The sequence below is a fragment of the Hemicordylus capensis genome, chromosome 6, assembly GCF_027244095.1.
Source record: "Hemicordylus capensis ecotype Gifberg chromosome 6, rHemCap1.1.pri, whole genome shotgun sequence".
Taxonomy (NCBI): Eukaryota; Metazoa; Chordata; class Lepidosauria; order Squamata; family Cordylidae; genus Hemicordylus; species Hemicordylus capensis.
Window position 1 is genome coordinate 102,062,682 of NC_069662.1, and position 17,607 is coordinate 102,080,288.

A 17,607-nucleotide genomic window follows, 5' to 3' on the forward strand; every position below is an offset into this window, starting at 1 on the left:
CAGGCTTCAGTGGCCTTTTTCATTGGTGGCCCGGGTTCTTTGAACCCATTTGGTCAACGGTGGCCCTGCCCCTGAATTCACAGTAAAGCCTTGCTGTAAACCTGTTGTCTGAAACGCCTCCAGGACAGGCAAACTACTTCTCTGAGGTGGTACTTGTCCTCTTTCCCCCCTCTCCCCCAGAGCTGTCCTTAGTTCCAATTCTTATGAAATTTTGTACCAAGAAAGATTGCACTCTGAAGCCATTGCCAACATACATGCAGATTCCTGAATGTGTTGAAAATGGCTATATACTCACCATCATAAGGACTACATATTCCAAAAAGAATTTCACTTTCCAAGTGCTTCAGAATATTGAAGCTCTCCACATAATACACCATCTCAGGCTTCCCACTTATCTCAATCAGCTGTGTTTTATTTGCATTGAACATCCCCACCGAATAGATAATGATGCTTTCCTCGCGTAAAGCTTCTGCAGGGTTTTTCACATCATCCTGTGCTTCACCATCAGTGATCAGGACAAGAATCTTCTTGGCATAGGGACGTGCACCTTTGGCAGGCTTGAAATAATCAGATGTGAACAGCAGTGCTCCCCCAGTGAGAGTGTTCTGTCCCATGAGAGACATTCTCCCAATCGCATCAATTATGTCTCTTTTTCGTGAGTACTGATTAAGACGGAATTCTTCTTTGTTTCTGCCACTGAACTGGATGAGGCCAATGTGCATTCGGTCAAAACCAATGTCAAATTTGTCAACCAGTTCTCTCATGAAGTTCTTCATTTTGATGAAGTTCTCAGGGCCTATGCTACCAGAGCTGTCCACCAGAAATAAAATGTCAGCTTTCTTTTCTTTGCAGGCTGTTAGAAGAAGAACAAAATATAGTGGTAGTATTTTTTACATTGTATATTGGACACTTACAAAGCAGAAATTTTTAGAAATCACCACCACAGTCACATCAAAAATATGAGACTGAATAAAGTAAAAAGAATAGAGTTCATGAATCATCCCATTGTTCCCCATAGGTAGGTCATAGGGACATCAAAGTGGGTTGGGTGGTAGGACATGATGGGTGCTACCTACTACACAAACCAAAAAAGAAATGGGTAAGTGGGTGATTTTAAACAAATGTTTAACCTTTCCCTTTAAAACCCCCATATGATCCTATGGGTATTTGGGGGGAAAGGTTAAAAAAATTAAAAATTGCCCACTTGCCCATTTTAAAAAATAGTGAATTGCAGCTTATCTTGTGATGGTAGTGGGACGGTGAGGGGGTGGTGGGAGTTGGGGCTAAGGCCTTTAGGTCCAGGCTCCAAAATTGCCTAAGTGCACCTCTGGGCAGGTGCATTAGCAATAACTGGCAAAGTGTAGATTTGTAGCTAATGCGTGGGGTCAAAATACAAACACATGCACGCAAAACTCAATTGCTCATCAGCAGATACACAGAGAAAACATGGAAAATAGACAAAATACAGAGAAAATGTGGAAAACATCAGTCACTTTATAGTGCTTAACAGGACTACAGGACTGTGTAGATTTCTATCTAATTTGGCAGAATCAAGACACAAGCGCATGCACACACACACGAAAAGAACTGTTCAAGCCACAAGTAAAGCACAGACCACCTACAAAAGCCTGCTTCTGTCAAGAGTAAATGCATTCTGAAGTCACCAGGGCAGCTATGTCAGCCTGATTATTTCAAAAATGAATACTACTAATAATAAATAAAAGAAGAAAGAACTCTGCGCCAGAGTGGTACAGTGGTTAGTGTGCGGGTGAAATCCAAGTTCAAATCCCCATTCAGCCATGAAACTCACTGGGTGACCCTGGGACCGTCACTTATCTCTCAACATAACCTTCCTCATAGGGCTGTTGGAAGGATAAATGTAACCATGTGTACCACTTTGGGATTCTTGGAGGAAGCAGAGGCTATACTTGTAAAAGTAAACAAATCTATATTAGCCACAGGTAAAGAAGAGACCAGCTACAAAAGTGGAGAACAAATGCATTCAGACATTTTAAAAATGCATACATAAATAATAAAAAAATCACAGGCTTTTCAATTAAGCTTGCTGCTGCTATGACCATCTCCTGTAATTTAGAGGACATCATGGGAAGAGAGACTGATTGGGATGGGGCACCCTCTCCCTAATCCATGCCTGCTGAATAGCTGGTTGCCGCTCTCTGCCCGCCAGAGGCGTATCTAGAGAAAATAGCACCTAGGGCAAGCACTCAAATTGCGCCCCCTGTCCAAACATCTGACACCCATTTTTCAGATAACTTTACCATAATATCAGCTGAAAAATATAAGTCAAGCTCATTAATCTTTTAATATTTCAAAAAATATATAGCAGAGGACGTAGCCAGACCAAAAAATGCTGGAAAACTACAAATCTCAGTATGCTGGGGCTCATGAAATACCTAAATACTCTGTGGAGGAATACTTGGAAAACGAAACAGAAGTGCCTATTTAATTCTCTACTATGCATTGCAGCATCACTATTACATAGGTTTTAAAAATAAATGGAGAATTTGACTTTTCCCAGATACTCTGAAAATAATTAAAGGATATGCAGAGTAACCTGTGTCACTGCTTGGAATATATTCTAGTCTTTCAGAAAGACAGTTAAAATGAGAGAAAGAAAGAAAGAAAGAAAGGAACTCCCAGTGGGCCTTAATACTAAGTATTTCACACTGATTCAAAGACAAATTCACCATTAATAGCCATATTAGCAAGACATCACATTTAACTCACTTATCACAAGAAGCAAAGTAAGAGCAAATGAATATAATCCTAGCTCATAAGCTTCAGCTCAGTAGTCACAAGCCCTGATTCTCTGTACATAGTGCCAAACTGAATATGTGTACAGTGAATTATATTATATTAAATTTTAAAATTATTTTATATCTGTAGCCCCTTTGGGGGGCTTCCTAAAGGCCATGGGGGGTTTGCAAAGGTTCCCCCTCCCCCCAGCCTCTAGGGCCTCGCAGGGACCATTTGAGCATGTGTGGTGGCCATTTTTTAAAAACAATTTTTAAAAGGCCACTGACAACAAAATGGCCACCGCACCTGCTCAAATAGCTTCTGCGAGGCCTGGCATGGCCTAGGGCCTCATAGAGGCCATTTGAACATGCTTGCTTGCCATTTTGTTTTCGGTGGCCATTTTAAAAATAAAATTTAATTTTAGAAAATAGCGCCCCCTTCAAGTGGCTCCCGGGGCATGTGCCCTGCCTGCCCCACCCTAGATACACCCCTGCTGCCCACCTTGGGTGCCCACCACTTAGTCTGAGTGTCCATCCTAGCAAACAACAAATGTTTTTTATAGAGATCACTTCCTTAATTCTTGCCCAATGAACCATAACCAATGGTTCTCACCCAATGAGCCAGTGGACCTATTAATATTACAGACACTGACCACAATCCAGAGAAAATCCCGAGAAAGAGCAGTGAAAGGGCAGCACACCCTCTTGAGACTGGCAGCCACATCCCCTTCTATGATACCACACATGGGGGCATGGCTGTACATGCTTGCAAATGTGTGAAAATCTACAAAGGGAAGGGAGCTGCCAGCAAGAGCTAATACCTAAGCCACCAGCGTGCATCCTACACCCCTGCATATAACCACATCTGATTGGCTATGTGGTACTGTGACATCATCATGATCTATTATTTTGGGGATCACTTGATGAGGGATGATGTTTTAAAAATGGCATCAAAGCCGCAGTAAAAAGAAGAAATAGTGGCCACAAAGAGTTACAAACACAGACCCACAAAAAGTGGTAGAAGTAAGGCTTTTTCAGAGGGGCTTCTCCCCAAAGCACCACTTTTGTCTTGAAAATGTTCAAGGGGGGAAATTAGGTCAGTTTAATCCTGATCTAACAGAACCCTGCTAAATGAATGAATGAATCTTTATTATGGTCAGTGACCCAAACTCAACCCTGCTAAACATACATGAAGTTGAATGCTGCAACTAAACATTTTTGCTTTTCATTTTTAGCACTCCAAATCAACAGGAAACCTCCATATCAAATACTTCTGTCTGTAAAGTTTTTTTTTGTTTTTTGTTTAGGTTGTGGTGAGATATCTGCATTGAGCGCCTATATTCCTTTTTAAGCAAGTGAAGGTAAGGAGCAGTGCTCAGCAATGGAGCTCTTCTCACAATCAGTGAGAAGAGCTCTGGGGTGGTCTGCAGGGAAGACACGTTCAACCTACCTCCCCCACAGATGATCTCATTTCCTTCCTTTCAGATGAGCAGCTGATCCCTCAGCAGCTCTGGGGGTTGGGGTGCTGCCGGGACATGACGCCACGCATTGCCCTGCCCCCAGAGCTCCACGAGTGTGTGAGTGCACAGTGCATTATTGGGACCCCCCTCTCCCCGAGTGTGACAGGCACAGCTGCAAGCAGCCGTGGCTGACATACAATCAAAAAATGAGGTTAAGGGAGCGCTCGCTCCATTAACACATTTATTCACCCAGGCTTTTAATTAGATTTATGGTTTTAAATTTTTAATGTTGGTTTTAAATGATTTTAACATTAATGATTTTAATGTTTAAATGATTTTAATTGTTTAATTTAGTTTTGATTTTAATTGTTAATTGATTATAACTGTTTATGTTCTGATGTAAACTGCCCTGAGCCCTTGGAAGGGAAGTATATAACTAAACTAAACTAAACTAAACTAAACTAAAACTAAACAAATAAAATAAAATAAAATAAAATAAAATAAACCTCATTTTAGAGGGAGGCTACTTAGCTGGGTTGCTGCCGTGTAGCCGCTGGGATTGGGCTCCCTTAGCCCCGTTTTGCACGTGTGTGTGTGTGAATAGCCTCAATGACTATCAAAACTGTTTTCGGAATAACTGGTTTACTTTGTAAACACCAGGCATTGTTCTTTCCTCTCATTGATTTAGGCAAAACATCACTGCCATCATGGTTTTACACAAGTTGTTTCAGTGGTAATAACATTTATAGAGTTCAAATGGTTCCCATTATTATTCTGATATTCCTCTTACCTTCCACAGCACAGATCTCTCGAACAACTTCATTCTTGATTTGTTTCAGAGAGGCAAAATCATTCACCAAGTAAACTCTGTTCTTTGACTCTGCAATCTCATACATTTGTGACTCATTAGCATGTCTTAAACCAATAGCATAAATGTTGACCATCTCATTCCTCAGCTTCTTGGCAGGTTCCATCACGCGGTCTTCTGACTCTCTGTCTGTTAGCACTAGCAGGTGGCAGGGCACCCTTCTGGAATGCCGATCCTGTGGCCTTCTTAACAAAGGCTGGATGAATGTCAAAGCTGCTCCTGTGTAAGGGCTCCCACCAATTTGCCGAATATTATCAATGGCTTTCAGTATATCACTTGTTTTAGCATATTCCCCAAGCCCAAATTCCAGCTCACTGATCTGTGAGTACTGCACAACTCCAAAGCGAACTTTATTTGGTCCTATTGTAAAAAATTTAACCACTTCTTTCAAAAACAATTTCAGGTCCACAAAATCAAAATAATCAAGGCTTGATGAACCATCAATGAGGAAATAAATATCTGCTTCTTCTGTATCTACACATCCTGTGAGGAACAGAATTTTACATAGGATGATACTTTATTCAAATAATGCACTTATTCATCAGTCAATCATCAATCATCATCATCATCTTTTTTTAAGCATAGTAGATCCTGATATAAGCACCACAAAGCTTTGAGGCAAGTAGGCTGCAACTCTATAAGCAGTTAAAGGAAGAAAGACATATTATGCATTGGTTGTGGTTGGAAGAGTTGTATTTTCACATCCAAAAGAAATTAGACAGATACATAGATGCTGTTCTCATAAAGAAAACATGTTCTCAGGTGGGTAGGCAGGGGGAAGTCTTTGCAAACCTTACCTTTCCCCCAGATGAGCGCTCTTAGACTGGTGAGAGTGCGGAGCACTCCCATGCGATCAGCACTGCTCCATGCAGCATGCAGCAGCACATATTGGTCTGGGACTTGTTATCCCGGCCTCCAGTATCCCACAGTGCACCATGTGCCAAGCACAGTGCACTGGGGGATTCCTCCAAGTGTTCTAGGCACCCATCTCTGTGTCAGCACAAGCTGCAAGCAACTTGCATTGACACACTATCCTGGGACCCTTGGCTAAGAGCCAGCCTTGGCATTGGGTTTGGTGCTGCGGCACCGCCGGGATCTAGGGGTGTGCAATTCAGATTTCTGGTGATTTGGTTTGGGACCCGAACCAAATCACCCCTGTTCTGTTTTGTGCCTGAATATGGGCCACCCGAATCACCCTTGATTAGGTTCGGATTCGGATTTAATCCGAATCTGAATCTGAATCGATTAGGGGGGGAAGGGGCCCAGGGGCAAAATATTGGGGTGGGGTGGTAGCGCCCAATGGGTAGAAGCTACCACCCCAATTTCAGGGGGATTGGGCAAAGGGCTAATTTTTGGGGAATTTTTGAAGTTTTAGTGACTTTGGGGCAGTTAGGGGGCATAGCATGGGATCTGGGCAAAAAGAGTAGGGTGGGGTGGTAGTGCATAATGGGTGCAGGCTACCACCCCAATTTCAGGGGGATTGGGCAAAGGGCTGATTTTGGGGGAATTTCTGAAGTTTTCATGTCTTTGGGGCAGATTGGGGCATAAAGTGGGGCCTGGGGCAGAATAGTGGGGTGGGATGGTAGTGCCTAATGGGTGGAGGCTACCACCCCAATTTCAGGGGGATTGGACAAAGGGCTGATTTTTTGGGAATTTTTGAAGTTTTTGGGGCAGTTTGGGGGCAGAAAGTGGATCTGCCCCAAAAGAGTAGGGTGGGGTGATAGCGCCTATTGGGTGGAGGCTACCACCCCAATTTCAGGGGGATTGGGCAGAGGGATGATTTTTTGGGAATTTTTGAAGTTTTGGTGTCTTTGGGGCAGATTGGGGGCAGAAAGTGGATCTGCCCCAGAAGAGTGGGGTGGGCTGGTAGATAGTGCCTAATGGGTGGAGGCTACCACCCGTCCCCAATTTCACCTGTCCCCTCAGAAGTTTTTCTGAAGGGATGTTATTCCCTTATTTTCTGAGGTGTGAATTCTCATTCTACGATAGCAAATGAGATTTTTTTCAATTAAACAACTCTCATGACCCCACTTGCACTTTTTCACACTCTCATTTACTGAGAATATGATGAATGGATCAATTTAGCACACTGCACCTTATGAAGAAAAACCTCAGAAATTCACCAAAATTCAGCCCTCTGCCCAATCACTCTGAAATTGGGGATGGGTAGTAGCCTCCACCCATTAGGCACTATCTACCAGCCCACCCCACTCTTTTGGGGCAGATCCACTTTCTGCCCCCAATCTGCCCCAGACACCAAAACTTCAAAAATTCCCAAAAAATCATCCCTCTGCCCAATCCCCCTGAAATTGGGGTGGTAGCCTCCACCCATTAGGCACTACCACCCCACCCCAGTTTTTGGGGGCAGATCCACTTTCTGCCCCCAAACTGCCCCAAAGTCACTAAAACTTCAAAAATTCCCCAAAAAATCAGCCCTTTGTCCAATCCCCCTGAAATTGGGGTGGTAGCCTACACCCATTGGGAAATACCACCCAACCCCACTCTTCTGCCCCGGGCCCCACTTTCTGCCCCAATCTGCCCCAAAGACACGAAACCTTCAGAAATTCCACAAAAATCAGCCCTTTGCCCAATCCCCCTGAAATTGGGGTGGTAGCCTGCACCCATTAGGCACTACCACCCCACCCCACTCTTTTTGCCCAGATCCCATGCTATGCCCCTGAACTGCCCCAAAGTCACTAAAACTTCAAAAAATTCCCAAAAAATCGGTCATGAGCCGAATCACTCAAACTTTTCAGCCCCGAAATTCGGGTGATTCGGCTCGGCCCCGAAAAATATTGGGGGGCATCGGGGGTGATTCGGTTCGGCCCCGAATCACCCGAAATTGCTCATTTCAGGCACAGATCGATCTGTGCCCGAAATGTTTTGCACATCCCTACCGGGATCCACGGGATCCCAGCGGTTATCATGGGCAGCCCCCCGGATCCAGGAGGCAGCTTTTTGCCTCCCCTACAGGGGTCTCCTCATGAGTAGGCACGGTGCAGAGCCATGCCGAGGTTACTCACGATCTTCAAAAACAGGTTTGCGGAGCACTCGCTTCGCAAACCTGATTTTAGGGCAGAGGTTCTTGAGCGGGTTACCCACTCTAGAACCACCAGGCTCATAGCCGAGCCCGGTGGTTCTCACGATCGCAGAAAATCAGGCTAGCGGAGGCTAGCCCGATTTTCTGAGATTGTGAGAATAGCCCCGATATGTGTTTAAAACATATACATATTTATGTTGACTTTTAGGCACATGCACTCTAATCATAAGCGTGAAAACTCAGAAGCAAATTCAACTAGTTGTTTTTTTTTTACACCTAACACAGCAGCAAGCAGCCCAGTTTGATTCTTTCTGTGAACTACATTTAAGCAGAAAATATGTGACTAAAGTATATCTCAAGCAGAAGAAAAAGCCTCAGTTTGCTATTAATTTAGGTTTATATATCCATCAATCTGATTTCAAACAGGACAACAGAATGAAATGCATAGATTTACCCTTAGTTTTTTCAGATAAGCATTTCAAGGCCAAGAGAGCTTTTACAAGTACTTTGCGGTGATCTGATTTGCAAAGCCTTATTTTAAAGAAAGTGTATATAAGAGATGTACTTTTCGAGTTGGAGGATGGAAAAATGTCTAAGGTTCATTTTAGCAATTTGTGAAGCTACTTTCAAGAAGTTGGGGTATGTTAGTCCATTACAAGCTTATAAAAGACACAGTGAGGCTATTCTGACGATCACTAAAAACCGGGCTAAGGGAGTCCAACCCCATTTCTAGTGATCAAGCCCAGTGGTTCCATGGCGGCTAGCCCACCTAGGAACCCCTCCCCTTAAATGAGGTTAATGGAGCACTCGTTCCATTAATCACATTTTTGCACAGCTTCACGCCATGATTGATGACTCTAAAGGAAACTCCCACCAGAAGGCTCCAACAAGTCTCCCAGCCTTGGGGTCTCAGCTTTGAAGTGTGGAAGTGTGTATCTCAGTGCCCTTATACTATCTGTCTGTCTATCTATCTATCTATCTATCTATGCAGCAATATATGTAAACAGCAGTTCCCCATGGGCTCATTCCATTTTTGTTTAGGATGGGAACATTAATGTGAAATATTCCATAATTTTTGTTTCAGAAATCTAACGTGGGGCAAAGTGCTCCCAAAATTTTTTCCCCTCATGCCTTTCCCCCCAGGAGTATTTTCCTTTCCCAGATCTTTCAAGGAATAATACATTTTCTTTGTTCACTCATTTCCTGTTTCTCCTCTATTGTTGGGTCATTTTTTAAGGATAAAATTGGTCTCCTAGGGTTCCTTTGGAGATTTTCTTCTTGGTTTTGCTAAGGAACTGAACCTCCACAGATCATCCAGGGAGAAGTACAAAACAACATTTGCGGAGATATTACCTCTCTTGAGAAGTTCTGTTCTTTTTGTTTCCCCATAGAGCTTGTGCTGTATTTGATTCACAATCTTCTTATGGAAAACCAGAGCTTTATGTGGTAAATGGGAGAATGTTTTCAGGGTAGTAACATATTGATGTGGTGGGTAGGAAGCAATCTGGATCAGCTGGGTGGCATTAGCCCCTTCTATGCCAGTGGCAAACACAGTCACACCAGCCCTCCTGAGACCAGTAGCTGGAAGACTCACACTGTCTTCTGATGACTGGTGGGTGACAAGAATGGCTATTTGTTCCACCCCTTGAGCTTTCCTGCTTCCTGCACTTTCCGTGAAGAGTTTCTTCCTTGTTAAATTAATGGCTGAACCAGCATTGGCCTTTCCTGCTTTGGGAGAAAGGCTTTGTATGTTCTGCAGAATATGAGTCTTGTTGGTTTCCGTTCTCAGTAAATATATCGTCTGGGGCTCAGAGCTGTATGTCACTAAGCCAACCCTGATGCATTTCTCCCTCACATCAAGAGAAGACACCAGGTTTTCTAAAAAGGCTTGAATCTTCTCAAACTGTGTTTGTGAAGCACCCTCATCCACTATGAACACCACGTCAGCAACTGCATCATCATCACAAGCTATAATGGAGAGGAAAGAGAACATGAAATTAAAATGTGGCTATGACTCGGCTAACCCAGCTGCATTTGATGAGCCAGAGGTGCACAGCCATACACACACACACACACACACACACACACACACATCCCAAGAGATCTGTTCTCCACTGCACCTTTGATCTAGACCAGAGAAGGGAGCATCCATCTTGCAGGCTAGGATTGTTTCTTTGGGCAACCCTGATAAGAAATTGATTTGCAGAGGTGTTGAATTGATTTTAATTATCTATGGCTTCATATCGGAACATATAGGAAGTTGCCTTATACCAAGTCAGAGCATCAGGCAATTGGTCTATCTAGTTCAGGCCTGCTTAACTTAGGCCCCCCAGCTGTTTTTGGACTACAACTCCCATAAGCCCCAGCCACAGGGGCCAATAGCCAGGGATTATGGGAGTTGTAGGCCAACATCTGCAGGAGGGCCGAAGTTGAGCAGGCCTGATCTAGTTCAATATTGTCTACACAGACGAGCAGCAGCTTCTCCAGGGTTGCAGGCATGGCATTCAGCCCTATCTTGGAGATGCCAGGGAGGGAACTTGGAACCTTCTGCATGCAAGGTTCATTTTTCAAGGTGGTTTTTATATTGTAAGGCAGCACTGCTATGTATAATAAAATGAACTGAATAAGCAACCGTAAACTTGGAATCTGCAATGCTGCGGAGGTAGTGTCAAGCTAGTGCCACTATCTTGTGCTTCACACTTCTTGAGGCATAGATTAGCTGAAAGCCATTCTATTACAGCAGAAAATGGCGGCGGGGGGGGTAGGATGGGGGAGTACAAAATATATATTTAAGAGTTGAACATCTACTGTAACAAATGAAGCTAGGTATGTTATCTTATTTTTCAGAGTAAATAGAAAACCCCACGTTTGCACAAACGGAGGAATGGGAAGCATGGATCACACCTCTCTACTCTGAAGAGTCACAGGAGCTAGCGGATGTAGTGGTTAGAGTGCTGGACTAGGACTGGGGAGACCCGAGTTCAAATCCCCATTCAGCCATGAGATTTGCTGGGTGAGACTGGGCCAGTCACTTCTCTCTCAGCCTAACCTACTTCACAGGGTTGTTGTGAGGAGAAACTTAAGCATGTAGTACACCGCTCTGGGCTCCTTGGAGGAAGAGCGGGATATATTATTATTTATTATTATTTTACAGAGTCAGACAGGTGTTATTGACTGGTTTGTTTTATCCAGACATCGAGTCCTTCCCAAGGACCTGGGATGCCAGAATTTTATTGTCAATGTTGTTGCTGTTGTTAGTGGTAATTGGCGCCCTGGGTGCAGTTCCAAAAGACCTTGAAGAGCACTTCAACACCATAGGGGCCACAGAAATCACCATCAGCCAATTACAAAAAGCAGCTTTACTGGGAACAGCCTATATTCTGCGACGATATCTATTATTATTATTTCTTGTTTACACAGTCAGACAGGTGTTATTGACTGGTTTGTTTTATCCAGACATCGAGTCCTTCCCAAGGACCTGGGATGCCAGAATTTATTATTTTACATTTATATAAAAAATGTTTACCTGCAACCTTACATTTACATATAAAATGTAAATAAATAAAATAAAATAAAAGTGATTGATGTTTTGTTGCTCTCTTGCACCCAGCTTTTACTTAGCTAATGCTACAAAAGGGCTCCCAGTCTAAAAGGGAATATAAGGTAGACACCAGCAACAGCCACTGGAGGGATGCTGTGCTGGTGCTGGATAGGGCCCAAGAAACTGGCCTGATTCAGATCAACAGCATTTTTCATATAATCATCTGCAGAAGCACATGTGGCTGGCTACTGGCATGCTTGCAGCCTCGTGGGGACCCAGTAGAAGTACTCAATGTATAATCAAGTTTTTCCATGTTGGGCCTATATAGCAGACCATAGCCAAAAGCTAATTCAGATTCAAAGGCTTTGCAAGAGTGCATGCTGAGGCTCCAGCAATCTTTGTGATAGCTCTGTTGTATATTTTTGTTTCTAACATCATCCTTATAAATATGTACTTTATGATACAATAAAATACAGTATATAGTTTATTACCTTCTAATACTTTTACATTATTCACATTTGCAGTATTTGTTAGAGCTGTGGTATTATTATTACCCGCATGGACAGCATCAACAATGACCTTGGAGATGTTCTGAGAAAATAGACTGAGTTCTCCTATTCTAGGAAAAAAGAAATAAAATGGTTGTGTGGCCATCAGAATTAGTTCCTCATAAGAAGCAGCCTCCATCCCCAATGCAATGACCTTCACTCCATCCTTCTGCAACATTTTAGCAGGTTCTTCTACATCATCCTCAGATGGTTGTGATGTTATCACAACCAAAATCTTGGATCTGCCTTTTCCAGCAGTATGTTTCCAGTAAAAGGTCTCATGAATCTTGCGGAGAGCATTGCCGGTTTTCAAGGGTCCACCTCTGAACACGATTTTGGTTTTGATATGGTTCAGCATGGGATTCTTTCCTTTATAGGTATCCAAGTGAAATTCATTGTATACCTGATCATTGTACTGGGCAAGTGCAACACGATACTCATTAGACTCTAGTGGTAAACTATTTATTGCTTTGCTAATGAATGTTTTGACATGGCGGGAAGATGTATTACTGCCAGCCACCAAGAAGACAATATCAGCAGACTCAGAAGCTAAAAGAAAAGAAAAGATACAATTAAGCAATTCTGAAGCATTGCTCCTACTAAAAAGTCATCAGATATTTGAACAGTAATGTCAGCTATCTCAGGACATAAGAACAAAATAGAACTAAACATGACAATCCAAGCGACGAACAGAATTGCTTTATATAAGTAGTCTGTGTATATGGCGGGGGGGCAGAAAATGTATAAATGTATAACAAGTATCTAGGCCATCTGGAAAACAAAACATCATCATCATCATCACATTTATATTCCGCTCTTCCTCCAAGGAGCCCAGAACTGTGTACTTAGTTAAGTTTTTCCTCACAACAACCCTGTGAAGTAGGTGAGACTGAGAGAGAAGTGACTGGCCCAGAGTCACCCAGCAAGTATCATGGCTGAATGGGGATTTGAACTCGGGTCTCTCCAGTCCTAGTCCAGCACTCTAACCACTACACCATGCTAGCTGGTGTAAACATACCTTAAGGCTCTCCACATGAGTAGTGTGGAGAGCTGACTAGTGTGGAGAGCTTGACCTGCTCTCCCCGCAGACGAGCACGGAGCCCGCCTTGGGCGGCCAGATCAGCCACCCAAACAATTACCGGCTCCGTCATGGAGCCGGTTGGGGTGGCAGGGATTGGGGGCTGCCTGGCTCCCAGAAGACCCAGAATGCCTTGTGCAGGTGTGTGGGGCATTCTGGGGATCCTCCCAGCACTGGGAGGCTTGTTTTAGCCTCCTTTTCGGGGGTCTCCTCATGAGTTGCCATTAGCGGAGCGCTCACTCCGCTAACCTTGTTTAAGGGGAGTGGGAATTAGGCGGGCTAGCCACTGGGCTCACCTGTGAGCCCAGTTGTTCTGAGGATTGCTGGAAACCGGGCTGGGCTCCCTTAGCCCGGTTGTCAATGATTGTGAGAATAGCCTCAGTTTCTTTCAGCATTTACTGTACATCCTCCTCACTTCTATGTTTTTAGTTGTCTTCAGCAATGGGCAGACATTCAAACAGGATAGAACTGAATGTATGGAAGAGAATGTGATGGGGTATAGCTCAGTGGTGGAGCATCTGCTTTGCATGCAGAAGGTCCCAGATTAAATCCCTGGAAGCATCTCCAAGTAGAGCTGGGGGAAATTCCTGCCTGAAAGCTTGGAGAACCACTGCTGGTCAGTGTAGACAATACTGAGCTAGACTAATGATCTCTCTAAATAAGGCAGCTTCCTATGTTTCTTATGGAACAAGATTGTGCCAGCTGGTCCAGCCCTCAGCCTCCATAAATGGATTAAAACTTGAGTATAAGGGTCTACATCTGTACACCCCAGCATGTATAGGCTCTCAACATGTCATCTGTACGCTTCATTTTTGCAGGTTACAATTCAGAGTCTACACATTCATGCATAGAACCCTGTGAACAAAATCTGATGAATCCATGGAGGTCAGGAGTAAGGCCAGCACTCCTGTGACCATTTTCTCCCAACCCACCCCTTCACATATTCCTCTGTACCCTGTTGGGATGTCTGCAAAGAGCTTTGGTCATTCTCCTTCCATACTGATGTATATTGTTCTCGATACTCATGAATGTTGGTCTTTTTCCACGCAAACTGGCCCAGGATATACCTGTTGCAGAGAAATTTCTTATCCTCTATAAGTAGTTGTACAGGAACCAACTTTAACCGAGAAACAAGAGTTTGATATCTATTACTAACTAAAACATAGGCTAATAAAACAATAAACAGACTAGCAGTCTCTTATGTAGAGAGAGGGAGAACCTCTCAATTTGAATTCAGGATAGCAAGTAAGAAGCTAGCAGGAGGGAGGTGCTTAGTCTCCACCCCCAAACCCAAACATAGACACAAACATATACAGACAAGCATGCCCCTAGACAAGAGCAGAGACAATGCTTATGCAGAAAATTCTAACACTGTCCATGTGTGAGGCAAGGTGCCCACTTATGCAGCAGCATGTGGCATCTTGACACACTAAATATCCTCCTTGCCCAGAGATGCGCCAACATGCAGAGAGCCATCATCATCATCACCACTACCACCACCACTCCTTCTCCATTTAAAAAGAAAGAGGGGAGGGGAGTGGAAGTGTGGAAGAGAGGAGAGGCATAGAACATCTCCCAGGATCTCCCACCTACCCACCCCTCTCTCTTCTGCTCCATCTTTCTTTTTCCATCTTTCTTTTTAGAAAAAAGGAGAAATGAGAGCAACAGACAACAGAGGCAGATGACAGTAGCCCTTGTTCCAATACACTAATCCATGGCCAAGGTGACTTTCTCCATCCACCTCATGGATGGGCCAGCCATTTTTTCATGGGATACTCTGCCTGCATATAAAGGGATCTTCACAGGGCATAACAGAGCCCTGTTTTCCAACACCATCGCATAGCTCATATTCTTCTGTATACCTCCCATCCAGCCCTTCCCCCTCTGCTCAATCAAGGAACATAAGCTTAGGGTTCTGCTTAGTCTTATGATGATCATATATGGTGATGTTGCAGAGTATTTCACTCTATTGCTTAGATACAACTTCCTCTAGGTTTAGTGCCCATGACATTCTACTTTTTCATATGGGTAAACTTTTTCATTTAAACATCAACAAAATAAAAGAGCGCTGCTATACCTGGTTTCTGGGCCATAGAAATTTGAGTATCAATCATTATGAAGATAAAGGTCAACAACATCTTCATATTCTGAACAATTCTTTTGAAGCTTCCGCTGTGGACAAAAAAATGGAAATTTTAATTTAGTAGATTGCACATGACTATTGCAGTTCATGTTGTATTTCAGTACTACACAAAGATGGAGTGTGGAAATATGAAAGCTGCCTCCATTGAATCGGCTGCCTGAAGCAACCATTTCCTCTCCCTTTCATGTAGGGCCCTCTCTATGTCTTCAGTACAGGATATGGCTTCTATAAGGCTGGAATTAGATATTATGAGAGCTGCATCTCCTCTCCCAGTAAAATGTAGTAAAACAAATCTCACAAAGTAACATTTTTGCATTGTTACTCAAAGAACATCTCCTCAAAGAACAGCCAATAAAGAAGGTCGGGGTGAGGCATGGAAATTCACAGTTCCATGAAATCAGAGGTGCACCTAGGTAATTTTGGAGCCCGGACCTAAAGGCCTTTGGTGGGCCCCCCTGCTTGAGTTAAGCATCATTTTTTTAAATATATAGGTTCTTGAGGGCACAAACCACACCACCCACGACAGACTAAAGAGGATTTAGGGGCCCCAGGGGGTGTGGAGGCCCTGGACTTTGGCCCCAAAGTCCAGGGGTAAGAGCGCCTCTGCGGAATTTCACAATTCTTTCTCAGAATGTTTGAAAGAATAGATGACCTGTTACAGACGGAATATGGAACACTTGAGAAAAGAGTCTCAAAAGCTATATCCCTCAAAGCAGTGCTCTGCTGTCAGTTGGTAAAGCTTCACACCTGAATGGATACAGCTAGTTTACAGTTGGTTCACACAGCCAAATTACCCAGTACAATTCTGTACATGGGTATACAACTGCATAGAACCGGACTAGCATGAACCAGGCACTACATGTCGGGAGACGTATCAAAAATAGAGATGATATTATTTGCCAAATATTGGAAAGTCATCTTATTTCTAAAAATCAGTTTATTGGTATCTGCTGAACAAAGGCCTTCACTTGGATCCAAGGATTCTTGCATGCAGGTAGTGGGCAAGTAATTTCAATAGCACTCGACAGATTGTTGGAGGCTTGGAGCCATCAGCTTCGACATCACTAATAATCTGTTGTGGGGAAGAGAAAGTGCATTCGTAGCTCCTGCATACGTAGCTCCAAGTGCTAGATGTAGGCTCCTCCCCTACTTCAACCAGCGGTGTCCTTTTGCATGTGCAGGGCTTAATCCAGAAGTTTGTTTTTATTCACCCTATGATGCCAAAGTGGTTGTACTGTGCGCTAAGCAACTGCTGAACTTGCCTTGAACCCAGACTGACTGGGTTGTGTTCATTGGACATAGATCGGTCACTTTTTCTGTTGAGATGATGTTTTTCATGGTGAACTGGCATCAGGACCCTCCATTTCAAAGAACAAAATATTTAAAATGTATGCTACCATCAGAGTGTTATCTATCTGTCTGTCTATCTAATACTAAATAAGACAATCCAAATGCATTTCTGTATAAATACTGGTATTGTAGAAAACATCAGGTTAACATACCTTCTCCTCAGGTCTAGATGTATGTTTTCAATTCACTCTGAAAGCTAACTTCTGCCTGCACCATAGGATACACAAATGGTTCAGTCTCATTAATACTTAACATTCTTCTTCGTTGCTCTAATTGAAGAAAATCTGGGCATCTTCAGCCAAGCAGAATAAGAAAGCAATTTTAAATTGTTATTTGAAATATAAAGTGTGTATTTGTACACATCATGTGTGGAAGGGAGGGAGATTCTCCCCCCTAGGATCTTAAACATCTTGCCATGCTGCAATGAACATACAGAGGTACAAAGCAGGTGTGCAAGATGCCTCTAAGTACTTTTTCTCAATACCACCTTAAGTGGCACAGCAGGGAAATGCTTGACTAACAAGCAGAAGGTTTCCGGTTCGAATCCCCGCTGGTATGTTTCCCATTGGGCAGCAGCGATATAGGAAGATGTTGGAAGGCATCATCTCACACTGCACAGGAGGAGGCAATGGTACACCCCTCCTGTATTCTACAAAAGAAAACCACAGGGCTCTGTGGTTGCCAGGAGTCAAAATCAACTTGACAACACACTTACTTTTGCTCAGCAAGCATTGAGCCGGTTTGGATGAGACACCAACCGCAACACACAATCAGGACACGGTTGCACTGAGAGCACACCTGCTCTGACATCACTGGAGAAAGT

The 17,607-nt window shown here is 43.4% G+C and overlaps 1 protein-coding gene across 1 annotated transcript in view; it reads right to left on the reverse strand.

Moving 5' to 3' along the window:
- The window catches only part of LOC128331674 (collagen alpha-6(VI) chain-like), a 114,612-nt gene extending 98,608 nt beyond the window's left edge, over positions 1-16,004 (reverse strand). The window contains 5 exon segments of the mRNA XM_053265380.1: positions 296-853; positions 5,007-5,567; positions 9,478-10,143; positions 12,220-12,762; positions 15,369-16,004. Coding sequence (XP_053121355.1) covers positions 296-853; positions 5,007-5,567; positions 9,478-10,143; positions 12,220-12,762; positions 15,369-15,435 — 2,395 coding nt within the window. The 5' untranslated portion in view covers positions 15,436-16,004.
- Positions 16,005-17,607: the final 1,603 nt, after the last annotated feature.